Source organism: Antedon bifida, chromosome 6 (assembly GCF_963402885.1).
Source record: "Antedon bifida chromosome 6, ecAntBifi1.1, whole genome shotgun sequence".
NCBI classification, from domain to species: Eukaryota; Metazoa; Echinodermata; class Crinoidea; order Comatulida; family Antedonidae; genus Antedon; species Antedon bifida.
The window spans coordinates 8048833-8063652 of record NC_136231.1 but is presented as its reverse complement, the minus strand read 5'-3'; the positions used below and the strand labels follow the sequence as shown (position 1 = coordinate 8063652).

At 32.3% G+C, this 14820-nt stretch overlaps 1 protein-coding gene across 1 annotated transcript; it reads left to right on the top strand.

Moving 5' to 3' along the window:
- The first annotated feature begins 173 nt into the window (after positions 1-173).
- On the top strand, positions 174-14692 carry LOC144845135 (protocadherin Fat 4-like). Its single transcript, XM_078702291.1, has 25 exons — positions 174-318; positions 791-867; positions 1439-1523; positions 1635-1754; positions 2680-2778; positions 3351-3461; positions 3789-3978; positions 4405-4511; positions 4709-4855; positions 5074-5188; positions 5905-6192; positions 6486-6634; positions 7016-7211; positions 7663-7895; positions 8137-8316; positions 8605-8700; positions 9030-9153; positions 9449-9747; positions 10080-10208; positions 10326-10456; positions 10812-10927; positions 11404-11610; positions 11965-12119; positions 14135-14368; positions 14600-14692. The coding sequence occupies exons 2-25, from the start codon at positions 821-823 to the stop codon at positions 14690-14692; spliced, it is 3651 nt and encodes a 1216-aa protein (XP_078558417.1). The 5' UTR covers positions 174-318; positions 791-820.
- The last annotated feature ends 128 nt before the right edge of the window (positions 14693-14820 follow it).

The window sequence follows — 14820 nt, the reverse complement described above, 5'->3', positions numbered from 1 at the left end:
TTGTTTAGTTGTCTTAAACAGTATATACTCATTTGTGGCTAAATGAACAAATTTGCTATTTTAAATGCTGACAACAGACTGTTGTAATAACTTTTCTTTTGTAATTCTTCAATAAATTACATTAATACTGTTATAGTAAAGTTAAATAATTGATAACGGTACTTGTAATTTTTCTCTTGCCTGCACAGACGATGTGCATTTACTGATGTTGTGATTGCGGTTGAAGATGTGAATGAGTATTCCCCTGAATTTCCAGAAGTTTCGAAGTTAATTCAAGTATATGAAAACGAGCACACTGAACATATTTTTACTGCCAAGGTAATTTCATTCAAATATGTGTACACTATAACAAATAATGTAACAGCCTTATTATCAAGGTAATAATTCCAAACGTTTAGAGAACCATATATAGTTTTATTTAGCAACAACATCATGTATTGGCATGTTTGAATGAGGCAATTGTGTAGGAAGGGGAGCTTTGTGTATATTTACTTTACACATTGTCATGATTTCCATATACAAGGCTGCAGTCGCGTGCCCAAATTTGAGTTAGTGTTTACCGACATTTAGTGTTTACCGACCGACCGACATAGTGAGCTATAAATATGTTACTTAATATTAGAGTGACTGGAGAATAATCAATAAGAATATAAAGCAAGTATTGGTATGGCTTGACCACTGTACTGAGATTATTCGTCAGGTAGCAAACCTAAGAGTTTTCTCAAAGTGGGGCCATCCCATACGGTATGCTGTACAAGTATTGAATCAATTGTTTAATGTGGTTTTTCAGGCTACTGATGACGACATTACTGCAAATATTATGTATACACTGAGTGGGAGTGATGATTTTAGAATTGACAATGTAACGTAAGTTTAAATTTCGCTTATTACAATTAGTTATCAATAACCTGTAAATACAGATTGTAACCAACATTCCAAATGTTTCATAGAATGATTATAATATTTAGCTCTAGTGTTTAGCTCTAGTAACAGTCTAAAACTATAAGTTGTAATAATATGGTCAGATGTTTTGCCCTACTCTGACGTATACTAAGTACATTGAGAATACTCGCGAAAAAATAGTGTGGAGTAGTTACAAAACAATTACAATCCTGTTGGTGCAGTACCCCCTGCTTACTTGGGCTCGAATATAATCTCTAGCCATCAGCGCAAGCTCGGTGGTCTAGAGGTATGAACGTCAGGCCAGTAATCTGGAGGTCGTCGGTTCGAGTCCCACCCGAGAATTACATATTATTATTATTATTCTCAATGTACTTGGAATAAAGTCATTATAGGGTAAAACATCTGACCAATTACTCAACACTCTGCCGCGAAGCTACTTAACAGTAATAATATGCTTTCTTTTGCTTTTTTTAACCGATGGCTTTCATTGGATTAGATTCATATCATCGTATTGCTATTGTTTTATTTTTAATAGAGGCGAGATAACACGAATCAACCCGTTGGATAGGGAAGTCATATCTAAATACAATTTATATATAGATGCAACAGACGGATTCAATGTAGGTATTATTCTGATTCTTTTATAGTCTGCGATTGGGTTTATTACCGGTGATGGTGATCTGATGTCTGAGTTAGTTTAGGTTTCTTATACATTGGGTTATTTCTTTCAGACTACTACGCTTAACCTGACTGTAGTCGTCGAGGATGTAAATGATAACTACCCAGAGGTTACTTCAGTTTTCGAACTTGAAATACAAGAAAATCGTGCCTCAGGATCTGAGAACATCATGGTAAGCTATATTTTTAGGCTTGTATGCGAGAACACTTCGCAATAAGGCGGTGAACCATTTGTATCCAACGCTGTATAACTTGATAACTGTTACAACAATGCAATAAACATTTTACTTAAAGATGTGTTGTCTCCCAAAACATGAACATTTTAATTTTCAATTTGTTTTTATTAATCTTAAAAGATTAATAAACAAAAGACTTTGAAAAGGCCATTTCAGAATTTTAATAAAGGTATTCACTTCCTAGGGAAAAGAATAATGTCACTTATTAAAAGCCAAATTAAATGGTTAAATTCAAACAAAAACCCATTGACTTCCAGTAAATTTGATTATTTTTTTTATTTAAAGATGTATTGTCCCCCAAAAACATGAAAAATAAAGATTAATAAAATCAGACTTTGAATAGATTATTTTGTAGCTTAAATAAAGTTAATCATTTCTGTAGAAAAAAAAATGAATGTTTTCACTTTTAAAATTACGAAATAAATGGTTAAATTTAACCAAAAACCCGTTGGCTGGCAGCCGATTTGACTATTTTTTTGATTTTTTTAGGTAAATACTTTTTTTTCGATCCAATTTTTGTTTAAAGTGGGTAACTATTTGGTGACATTAAAATGGCATATTCAACAGAAAATTTTTAAGAATTAATTTTTCAGGGGGACAATACATCTTTAAATTACAGTTGTAAATACATTTTTAGTCAAAGTGAATGACTATTATATGAAATTAAAATGGCATATTCAGCAAAAACATTAAAAAAAACATTTTATTTTCAGTAGGACAATGTATCTTTAATATAATTTGATTAGGCCGACTTATATTTTATTTGTGGTGGCCCTCGACATTAACATTGAAAGATACAATGTACCAATAACAACCATAACGATTATTATATCAACAGTCTATTTTGTTTCTGTTTTCACAGATTGATGCTACTGACAGTGATGCATTGGAGAATCAACAACTAAGTTACCATCTGTATGATCCGTCATTCGCTCAATACTTTTCTCTCGATACTGAAACGGTATTATCTTCTTCTTCTTAACGTTTTCCGTCTTCCGACATTACGCTTTCCACAATTTGTTTCCATTTTTGTCTGTTTATGGCAGGATGGTTTGTTATTGTATTGTTTTTGAAATGGTATTATGTGAAACATTAATTAACAATAGGCCTACGTGTTTTACTAGTGACAGGTTAACTTGCTAATCAAAAGAAGTTTTGGCCCTGTCACTGACAGAAAGAATGACACATTTTTTTATTGAAGTGAAACGAATAAATAAATACAAAACTAGAACCAATCCTGTTATTACCGATTTGCCTTCTGCCTGCCGTTTGTGGTTGAACTACTGATCTAACAAATTATTGAATTTATGCCTGGGCTAATTATATTAGCGTGTATATTTATATATGCTACTTTATATTTTGTACATATACAATTGTTATAAGCCTACCTTAAAATCCAAAACGATTGATCTATTTCAAGTTTATTTGTAATGTTTATGTGTAGTCTTAAGTTTGTAACTAAGTTCACTTTCCCAATCAATTTTCCAAATACGTTTTACTTACATATCTAGCATGTTCTTATTCTTCCTTTAGGGTTTGTTTACAACTAATGTGAGTATGGACAGAGAAATTCAAAGTAGCTATGATGTCCTGATAATTATAAGAGATAATGCTACTATGTTGCCTTTATACAACCTTACCAAGGTAAGCCAATGCCAATGAGGAGTTTGTTTAAACTATTCCTTTAGGAGCAATACCACACCCGATTTATTCTGTTTTTTTGTTTTGTTTTGTTTGGTTCACTCCTTCTATTTAACATATCATCTCAACAATAATCGTTTCTATTAAAAAGCTTTTGATTGTTAGTTATAGTATTATCATTCATGTGCTATCGCTGGTTCATACAACATAGGCCTACTAACACCACAAAATGACGTTAAAGCTAGTAAACAATAACATTAGGTAACATTTGTTTAATATCAATAAAGCAATGGGGTTGGAGATATGTAATAATTACTTTAATCGTTTTAGGTTACAGTGGATATTCTGGATGAGAATGATAATCCACCAGTATTCGACAACCAATGCAATTCAGTAATCCACGTTTCAGAAGGAAGACCAGAAGGAACAGCAATTGGACAGGTCCAAGCATATGATGCGGATGAACAGGATTCTCCAAACTCCCAAATATTATATCAATTAGGCAACAATACAGAAAGTGGTAGGTTTTTACACTCTTACCCGATTCTGCAGAAGTCACTGGATAATATCTAACTGACTAGTGACAGTAATCTATGATGCAAGTCTAGGTGTACTAAATACTTACTGTACATACTGTCAGTTCTATCTGCAGATAATGTATAATGTGAAATGTGTATTAAATTATTGTAGGAAAGCAGAATTGGGTGCAAATTTTTGGAACAAACACTGACTGTGTACTTTTACTTGTTAATTAATTGCTTATGGAGTACCTGGTTCATTTGTGTTATACAGCAATATATTTTGCGTAATGAGCCGATGACCAGCATTTTTTATTTCTATTATGTTGAATTTTATGTTATTGATTGATACATTGATAAATACATTGTAGATGTATGAAGTCTATAATACTAAATTTTAAAAGGAATTATTTATTCTTTTGTTTCAGATATCTTTTCTACCTACTTTGTAATAAACGATACGACAGGTGAATTGTTCACAACTAATGTACCAATTGATCGAGAAGTTCACAAAAACTTTTCACTTTCTATCTGGGTATGATTTGAATAGGAATTTAACTCATTGTTGTAGTTAGATAATTTGAAATACTGTAAATGAAATATAATATTATTATATTATAAGGTTGCAGTCATTGTTAGTCTTGCTTGTAATGATGTTTGTTATTGTATCGATTTTTTGTATCGGTGTTTGATCAATTATCGATTTATTTAATTTTATCATTGCCATTCCAGGCACTGAATCCTGACAATGTGATATCGGATGTGTGCCTAATTAAAGTAGTAATTGATGACGTAAATGATGAGAAACCAACATTTACAACAGAGAGTATGGTTACTGAATTTATTGTATACGAAGAGTTTGCTGAGTTTGGAACAACGGTAAGTTCTCACAGGTTTTGTATGATTGCATTGGTAACTGAAAAGATGCATTCCTAGTATTGTATTCCTTTATCTGGAGAATATGTAATCTCGTCTAATGTATTCCGTTAAACTGATATTAACTTCATCCAGTAGTATTTTCCTTTGGATCGACAGACATTGCATTTAAGCTTGGATATTTATGATTGGAAATTATTGTTTTACTCTCAACTTTATAGATACACACATTTTCCGCGACTGATAACGATACCTATCCAAACAATATTGTATGGTTTACAATTGAGGAGTCATCAAACAATGATAATCATTTCTATATTGAGAATGATATTACGGGTAAGTATGTTGAGGTTTTGTTTGAATAACGTTAAGTAGGCCTATATTAAAATTACAGTATACCGTTAATTAATGGTTTCGGTGGCTACACAACGCCAGACTCAAATGCAGACACTGGAGAAACAGGCGGAATGAGCTGGTTGCTTTTACAACGTTAATTGTACTCTCCATGTTGGAGCCTATCTCAGCTTTGTTTCCATTTTATGTTTCGTTTAAACTGACCAGAGTTCAAATTTGTTCTTTTCATTTTTATTTTAACCCTGATCTCCATATATGAAGATTCCAAGTCATAGTCTATATTTAGCTAGTATAAGTAGAGTTATGACAGAAGAACATGGCCTTGCAATATATTTCAATTCTATTTTGATATAGTATTTTTATGCAATTTTAATGTTTATACACATTATATTTTAAATGTTTTTATCCAACCAGTGCAATAGGAAACCTACCAGATAGTGATTAATTTCTATTTTTAGGAATTCTGTCCCTGCCTGATTTTGTTTGTTGTTTTTTCTTGTTCTTTGTCCTTGTATTTTTATGGAGACAAAATAAATGAAATGAAATTGCTTGAGGAGGGCTTCATCTAACAATGGACGAACACAGTCTGATAATGTCTCGATGATGATAATGATGGTGGTGGTGATGATAGTTACATAATAAGTATACTTTTAACAATATACCATTGTATTTTAATGGTTAGGTATTCTTTTGCACAGATTCTACAGGAACGCTAAAGATCAGCAAAGTTAATGTCAGCAGTGTACCATATGAATTAACGATCACAGTACAAAATATCAACGGCACAGAGCTCATCAATGCTGTAAAGGAGACGCTGAATATTTACATTATAAGCAATCCGACATACAGCATCAACATTGAACCTGTCGAGAACACCACTTGTTATCGTGAGGAGATTGGAAATTGCACACTGTCTATAGAAACAGATTCGTACGGAAATGCCGAAGATATATCGTTCGAAATTATTAAACAAACATTTCAAGAAGGTATTTTAACTTATTTTTGACAGAATGTAAAAACTGTGTGCTTTTGCTTCTTATGATCTTTTCGTTTTCGTGTATGGTAGCAAGGGTGTTTTGGATGTCGTAGTTGTGATTTTATGACTTAAAAGAAAGGTGTTTTTGATAACAAATGATGGCTATTGTTATAATATCAATATCTAAATATTATTAGGCTTTGTGTAAAGTATGATTATCATTGTCATTAATATGTATATATATATACAACGATGTCAATGCCTTTGGATTTATATATACATATACGTTTCTCTCTTTTAAAGAAATTGGTAGTGAAACGATTGTATCTACTATGTTGATTATTAACACAGATGGTGAGCTGTCAATTAACAGTAGCGCTGGTATTGGGCGCTACATTATTGTTGTCAAGGCGTTTAACATCAGTGAAGAATCGATCTACGATCAAGAAACTGTAGGATATATATTTTAAATGTTGATATTAAAACTTAATTGTCTGTGATTCAATATTAGTAATATACCGTAGACATACAATAGGCCTAAGCTAAATGTTCTGAAGTTACCAGCTTATCTAAGTAAATTTTTAAAAAAATATTTAAAAATTTGGTGCCTTTAATTTTACGTTTAAGATGAATAACGTTATATATATTATATTTAAATTTATTTTATTAAACTAATGTTGCAATTAACATTGTGTTAATGATTAATGAATTTTACGTAAGGCCAAAACTGGAGTAGTGAAAGCTGATTTATTTTGGTCTTGTTTGTCATCATATTTTGTTAATGTAACTTTCTTTCATTGATTATATAAAGTGAAATTGGGATTTTTTTTCAGGTGTTTATAACCATCGTAGCTGTCAATAATACTGCTCCAAAGTTTATTGAATCTGTGCCCCCACTAATTCAAAGTGACACGAAGATAGAAACAGAAGTATTCAAACTAAATGCCACAGATAAAGATCATCCCGAGCTTGGAAATGGTGAAATCATGTATAATATTACGAAAGAGGAAAATATAGCAAATGGCCAACGTTAGTAACATTATTTTCGTTGGGAGGTTATAGAGTTTCTATTTTTTAATTAGAATGCATGTATTTACAGTAGTACTAGATATTGGATTCTCTCGCACACAGATGTCCAAACCTATAGCGTACTATGTGACCCAGCAAAGCTTGGCTCCCACTAGAGACGCAACGTAAGAGAATTGACCAATGGCAGTTCGAATAATCCATCGCTTGTGATTGGTCAAATCACTTACGTTGCGCTTACGTCCTACTTACAGCTCCCTGATATAATCACAATACGTCTGCATATTAAAAATACAAGATTTTCTTCGATAACAAAGGCAAAACTATGCTAAACTATATTGATAGAAATAAATTGATAAAGGGCAAACCTATGCTTTGGTAAAAATAAATTAATGTAGGGATAAAATTACTTTAAATGCTTAAGAATTACATATTCTTGTATATATCATTACAGGTATTTTCTCTATAAACCCTTCAAGCGGATCAATTTCACTGTTATTAAGTCCAACAGAAATCTCTATAGCGACAAGGTATACTTCGACAATAATTAATGTTACTGTAGATGTTCAGGTGTATGACTTAAGTGTCGAGTCCGGTGTGGACAACGCAATGCTAGAGTTCCGAATTCAACTACCAAGCCCCAGCCCAGTTATTACTTATGCCCCGTTACAGTATTCTTTAAAAGAGGTATTTATTGCTTTGATTATTACCTTGATTATTATTATATACTTCTAATAATGATCTCTAAACAATCTAGAGAAAACAATAAGATACAGTAGATAGATTGATATTATTTACACTAATATTTTTGTGGGCATCAATAATTTAAATATTGCCAGACGCTTTCTCACCTGTCATTGCCGGTTTTTTAAGCATAATATAATTAGGATGATTTTTTGAGACTATAAGCCTAAATCTTTTATGTAAGGAACAAGATCCGATGTACTTATTTCAAGTTACTGCAAAAGATGGTGATACTTCTTCGTCTGACGGACCTCTATCATTTGAACTAGATGGAAGTGGGGCAGAATTCTTCGAGATTAACAATGATGGAAATGTCTCTTCTAAAGTAAAGTTTAACTGTGAAAAAGGAGACAGTAATTTTGAGGTCAGTTAAGTATATAACAATATTTAAACAATACACAAAAAGCCTGAACTTCTTCAATTAATAGGCTTTTACTTCCATTAACTTAATGACGCTGGTGACTAATGCCGAACATTTGCTTCTTTATGGTTGTAAGAACAATTAGCATTACGACTATGTATTGATGTGTATTATATACCGAAATTATAGAAAAAAAAAGTTCATTGTTGGTGATCTATGTTCTCCATGTGAGTCACTTCTTATAAACAAAACTAGAAATAATTGTTTTATATTATTGTACCAAATATACAGATCGTAGTGATTGTTAGCAATCCGAGTAGCTTGAAAGATTATGCAGTAGTGGTGATCAATATCAAAGATATAAACGACAATTTACCAACATTTAAGGTAACATTTATCAGTTTACATTAAACAATTAGAACAATATATATTTGCACTAATATGTACATAAAAAGACGGTGATTGTAACGTCAATCTTAAATAATAGAGGCCTGTTTGTGTAACAACCGTGTGTAGAGTCTACCTAATTTGCTAGTGTGACAGTGTATGTTATTGTATTGTCTGGCTTACTGCTATTTCAGAAAAACTGCAAGAATTAATTTGTGTAAATTTCTAAAACATTAATTTTTTTATCAATTTAAATTACAATGCATTATTATGTCATTTGCAATTAATGTGAGATGTTGCTATTCTTAATATAAACATTTATTCCCTAGGAGTCATTTGCGTTTGACGTCTTTGAAAACCATTTAGTGAATGACACAGTTGGTTACGTTTATGCATATGATGACGACATTGGTTCTTCAAACAACACAAATACAGTCAACTACAAACTATTAGGTATGAATTCATTGTCTTAATGACTGTGGCCTCCACAAGTGAGAATGAGATATGTTCATTTTAATGTAAATTACTATTATCAGAAATAATATTTACCATTGTGATGCTAGTTTAATAACTTATAGGGCCTAATAATGATAATATAATGATGATGATATAATGCCGATCACTACAAATTACTTTCTTTTACTAATATTTTTATGAGCCATTATTAAAAAAAAATACGGATTGTGTAAGATACATTAGATATAAATTGACTGTTGATTACCAACATATAACTATAAATTATCTTCAGATAACGCAGAATACTTTGGTGTCGATGCTTATACGGGAGAAATATGCACTAAAGATGAATTAGATCGCGAAACTACAGACTCATTCAACCTGACGATCGTAGCATTCAACATAATCCAGCCTTACATTGATGATGATACAGACTTTAAAACAAATACAACTACCGTGCTAATTAGGGTTTTAGACGTAAATGACAACGGACCAAAGTTTGATCAAGATTCCTACAAAACGTATTTTACGGACTACAATGCTAACATTGGAGTTGAGGTCTTGACAGTCCACGCAGAAGATGCAGATAAGGTAATGTCAAATTGAATTTAAATAAAACAGATTGGAGTTTGGACAAAATTACAAATAATATAGAACTATGAAAAACAGGCATTTAAACTACGTTCAAACTGATGCCCGAATCCGGGCTCAGTGCGAACGTAGTTTAGATCGATAACTATGACACCGCGTGGAAGTTACTAAAGAGCGAGCATAGGGAGTTACCCTTACTAGCAGTCTCTCACAAAAATGGTATGAATGTATTAAAAAAGAATAGAGAAAACGTGTCAATAATTTGAAAAAGCTCAATTTTAGGTTGTGATTTCAATACAGTATAAAATGTTTCATATTTTTGTACAACATAGGGGTTCAATAGTATGTTGGTGTATTCATTAAGTGCAGAAGATTCAAGTCTCGAATACTTTACTGTCAACAAATCTACCGGAGTCATTACCACTAAACGCATGTTTTCCTCAGATCTACTCGAAGAGTTGGTAAGATAACATAGCATTCAAATATAAGTTTAAACATTTTGCGAAATAGGTGTATATAGATTATTATTATTAGATTATATTGTTTAAACAATGTCATTAAACGTTTGATATTCGCAGCCAACGTTTAACTTGGTAGCACACGCTGAAGATCAAGGATCACCACCGAAGTCAGATAAAGTTGGAGTTGAAATTGTGTTATCAAAACCAGGCCAGCCTAAATTTAATAAAAGTACACCAGAAAAGCAAACGTAAGCGTTATGACAATCACTGGGGCTTAGAAAAAAAAGAATAGAAAACCACAATATCAAAAGGAATGTATCCAATATTATAGTCCAGTGGCCGTATTCACACTTAAGTGAGATCTTTCCAATAAATATTTAAGCATTTCTCTTAAATTGTATTCACTTCGATAGAGGTTTTTTTAATTTCAAGGGGTTTCCCTTAGCCTAAGTGTGATTGGTGTTTCTTCTCCACACCACAAGCCTCAATGAAATTATAAAAAAAAGATATAGTTTATTACCTGTATTATTATAGTATTTGTTGTTGGATAAGTTTGAAAGGAATACATATAACTAACTAGAAAGAAAATATTTGTGTATGTAGGTTGGAAATCATGGAAGAATCAACGGATCTAAAACAGTTTCCAGCAGCAGAACTTCCTGATGAAAATCGAAATGAAGGGAATGTGACCTATTCTATTACAGGAGGAAGTGGTGTTGGTAAGTTTTTCACATTCAATTTGAAAAAAAAAGTATGACTAGAATTTAATTCGTCACCTTGGAATATATAGAATACGGTATTAGGGGCCTATATTTGTCAATTATAAACTATTGTAATTTATGTGTGCAATATAGTTTATTATTTGTATCATCGTGTGTAAATTTATTGGTTGAAACAGCAAGAGTGAAATCACTAATTTTACTCTTCTCTAGGCCTACATCATTTTTAAAAATCATGGTAACCTTTTGTTGCTGTTGAGGAAATCTATTTATTTTTGTATAGGCTATATATTACGGTTTCTTTTTATTGCTACCGTTCTTCTTGAATAAATAGCATATTACGCCACTACATAATGTTACGGGTTTGGAACGTATTGATAAAGCTAATAATAAATGGTATGCCTTTTGACTACTGAACGCATTGTAGTGACCGAATAATTTAGAAGATTATTATTTTTTTCTTCCTCTTCTGGTAGATGATTTCTGTATACCCAACCCACTAGTTAACATCTTGAGGCCAATTTATGAACTAGATCGAGAAGCAAATGCCTCATATACTTTGATAATAGCTGCTGAATTCTGTAACTATACACTAAACGAATGCTCTAATCTGACGAGTGATTGCGAAACGGAAAGTAACGATTTGAAACACGTCGCTGCACTTCAAACATATCCATCTTCTGGTAATGTAGCATAGCTTTCTCTCCCTCTCCTCACGTTTGTCATATCTGTGTACCATAGAAAGGCCGAGCCGTCTGTGTAGTCGAGTGGATTAGACTATGGACTTTACATGTTGATGTATGAGGTTCGAATCCCATGAGCAACCTCTTTTTTACTTTATAGTGAGAAAGAGATTATTTAGAAGGTTACGTTTAGTTATATTTTTGAAGTAGTCCCCAACTTATGTACGAAAAATAAAATTGCGGACTGGCCTTATCTGTCATTAATTGTGGCGAGAAACAACTAAAACTATATTTCATATAATGAAATAAGTACTGTTCTTTTCTTAACATGAACTATGATTTGTTTGAATTTAGATACTGTTCTAACTCCAAATGAAATCTTGCTAACTATCATTCTTGAGGATATTAACGATGAACCACCAACAATTGAAAACGATAATATTAATGGTTACATTATTGCTGGTGTCCGAGATGATACCGAATATGGTTATGAGCTATTTCAAGTTCAGGTTGGTGAATTTAATAGTATTAATTCTCAAATCTAAAACCTTTTTTATATATTTTATTTTACGAGATTGCAAGAGACAATATCCTCACATAACAACTCTCAACCACTGCTAAAGTTCCCGATTATCAGTGATACATACTACAATATTTTCCCAGTATCATAGGAATGTTTGATAAATACGGAATTTGATTTGTAGGCCTATATCACATCTGATACCTGTATCATGTAAGGTTAGGTTAAGAGATATGAGTTTATGGAATGTGATACAATACAAAAACAGGTTTACCCAGTGTTAAGCTAAACCATTGCCCTTGAATCTGTTGACTGTATAACATACTTGGGTCATGTGATTTGTAACTCTATAATCTATATATAAATTATGGTTAATTCTGACATAGGCGAGCACAATGCAAAAACTTCGGTACAAATCTCCGCCATGGATACCTACCTTTTCTATCTCAGATGTACCGCGAAGCGTAGATTTGATAACATTAGTTTTCACATCGACGCTATTGTTCCATATTTCTATCTTAGGAAGATATTATAAAGGGTTTTATAAGAAATTTTCTGATTTCAATCGGTAAATTTTAACTCTACGCGCGGTAAGTAATTTCCGGGTTCACGGTAAGGTGTGTCAATCACCTTGCAAGTTCCCTGCATGGTTGGTTTCAACCAGGGAGTTGTAAAACAACTCCCTGTTTCAACTAAGTTGGCCGTTGGTGCTTGGTGTCGATAGCCATTTTGATTTTTTGTTTATTTTCTGACCGCGCGTGTGAAGGTATAGTACTGTAGTACATAAAGATCAAATTAAATATATTCATAAAACATAAGAGTATTATTATTATATTATAATTATATAAAATTACATCGAGAGAATTAATGATAAGAGCTTTTGTTTGAAATCGAATGAAACCCCGATAGCCGAGTTGTTGAGTAAGCTGCCAGGACTCATGTATACTATGCGCTATCTGTGTCTCGTCAGGACCCTGGATACTTCTGCCCATATTGCAAGCCGTCTAAAACGTCTTCCTTCTTAGGCCAAAACGGCTCACTGTGTCGCGGAATAATGTATTAATTATACCGATTAGGATGGTGTTTATTTGAATAAACGCCCGGAACACCTCCCCAATAAAACATCAATTAAAATAATTATCGCCACTCCCCCCCACCCCCCCCCCCCATTTCCAAATACCATCTAATTAACGCCCATCCACATTTATACACACAATATTGTATTATATTTATAACACAATTATCCTATTTTTGAGTAGATTTCATCGGACTGTTATCTACAATTTACAAAGCATTTGTTATTCTTTTTTACCACTTTTCATATCTACAATAAATACTATACGTAAAGCTCTATTAATAATCTAAGACACTGTGAGTGAGTAGGTTTAGTTTTACCAATATCAAAAGCATTTAAATAATGGTAACCGATCGAAATCGTCCAGGCCAGAATGTCCTTCTAAAACTTGTTACCCGAGTCATTATCATTCCGAGAACCATCGTCTACACTTCCTAGAGGGAGAGCGAGCAAATCGAGCTCACCCTCTAGTGATGATAATGATAGAAGAAACAGTATCATAATGCAGGACATTCTCCAAATGTTCCGTTGAAGTGAAATTTCAATTATTTGAAACGTATTGCGTTAATGTATAATGTATGACTCTATGGAGTAAATTCAATGAAGGTACTGTGAACTCATTTAGAGTTTGCTGTACTTCAGCAATCCAACCTACATCAGTGTTGTTTTTTAGGATATTGTAGGTTGGTTTTATGGAAGTTTATTTTTAATTTTCGGGTGTAATTGTTTCTGTTTTTGTTTGTATGATTTATATAGGGATGTAATATCCGAAATAAAGAAATGAATGAAGGAATACTAATTGATAGACCTGCACTGTGAAACATATGTGATTATGTAGCATGGTATTTTCCTGTACTGGACAAATTTAATACAGTTCTAATATGTTTTTACCCCGTACATTTGTATTGACTGTTTTAATTAACCTGCAGGCACAAGATAAAGATACAACGTCCAAGCTAGAGTATAGCATGTCACCATCTGACAACAGCTTGTTTATGATTGATTCAGACACTGGACAGGTATTTGGTAAGGGGTTTCTGTACAAGGACATTGATTACTCTAATCCAGATAATTGGAAGAATCAAGAATTTAAGTATACCATACAAGTAACGGATGCGAATAGTACCGTAACTGGAGAAAGTACAACAACAACCAATTCGAAAGTACGTTATGGGAAGGCAACTTGTTATAGACGATTTTTTATTTTTTTATTTTTTATTATTCAATAAAGTATGTAAGTAAAGTAACAAAACCATTTATTTGGGTTTCGATCTGACAAAAATGTGACTTTGACTTGTTTTTATTGCAGTTCTAGGCCTAGTCTATAATATTTCCATATATCTTTACGGTACCAATAAACTTGTTTATTTTATATTTTTTTTCGTTTTTCATAGATTAGAATCTTGTCGAGGTTTGAGCACATTCTGTTGATTTTCAACAAATCAGTTGAGACTATCAAAGATGAGCAACAATATATTGTTAAGTAAGTGCGAATATCCTATTAATAACTATGCTAATGAATTTATATTGTGTGTGTTTTAAAAATGTTAATTAGCTTCTGATTATATAAATTATAATATATAAATTTCTAAATTAAAAAAATGTACAATACCAT

Coding starts and splice junctions, on each gene's coding strand:
- LOC144845135 (XM_078702291.1), top strand. CDS start 821: ATGTATACACTGAGTGGGAGTGATGATTTTAGAATTGACAATGTAAC. Junction 8,317..8,604: donor AAGGAGACAGTAATTTTGAG/GTCAGTTAAGTA, acceptor CCAAATATACAG/ATCGTAGTGATTGTTAGCAA. Junction 9,748..10,079: donor ACGCAGAAGATGCAGATAAG/GTAATGTCAAAT, acceptor TGTACAACATAG/GGGTTCAATAGTATGTTGGT.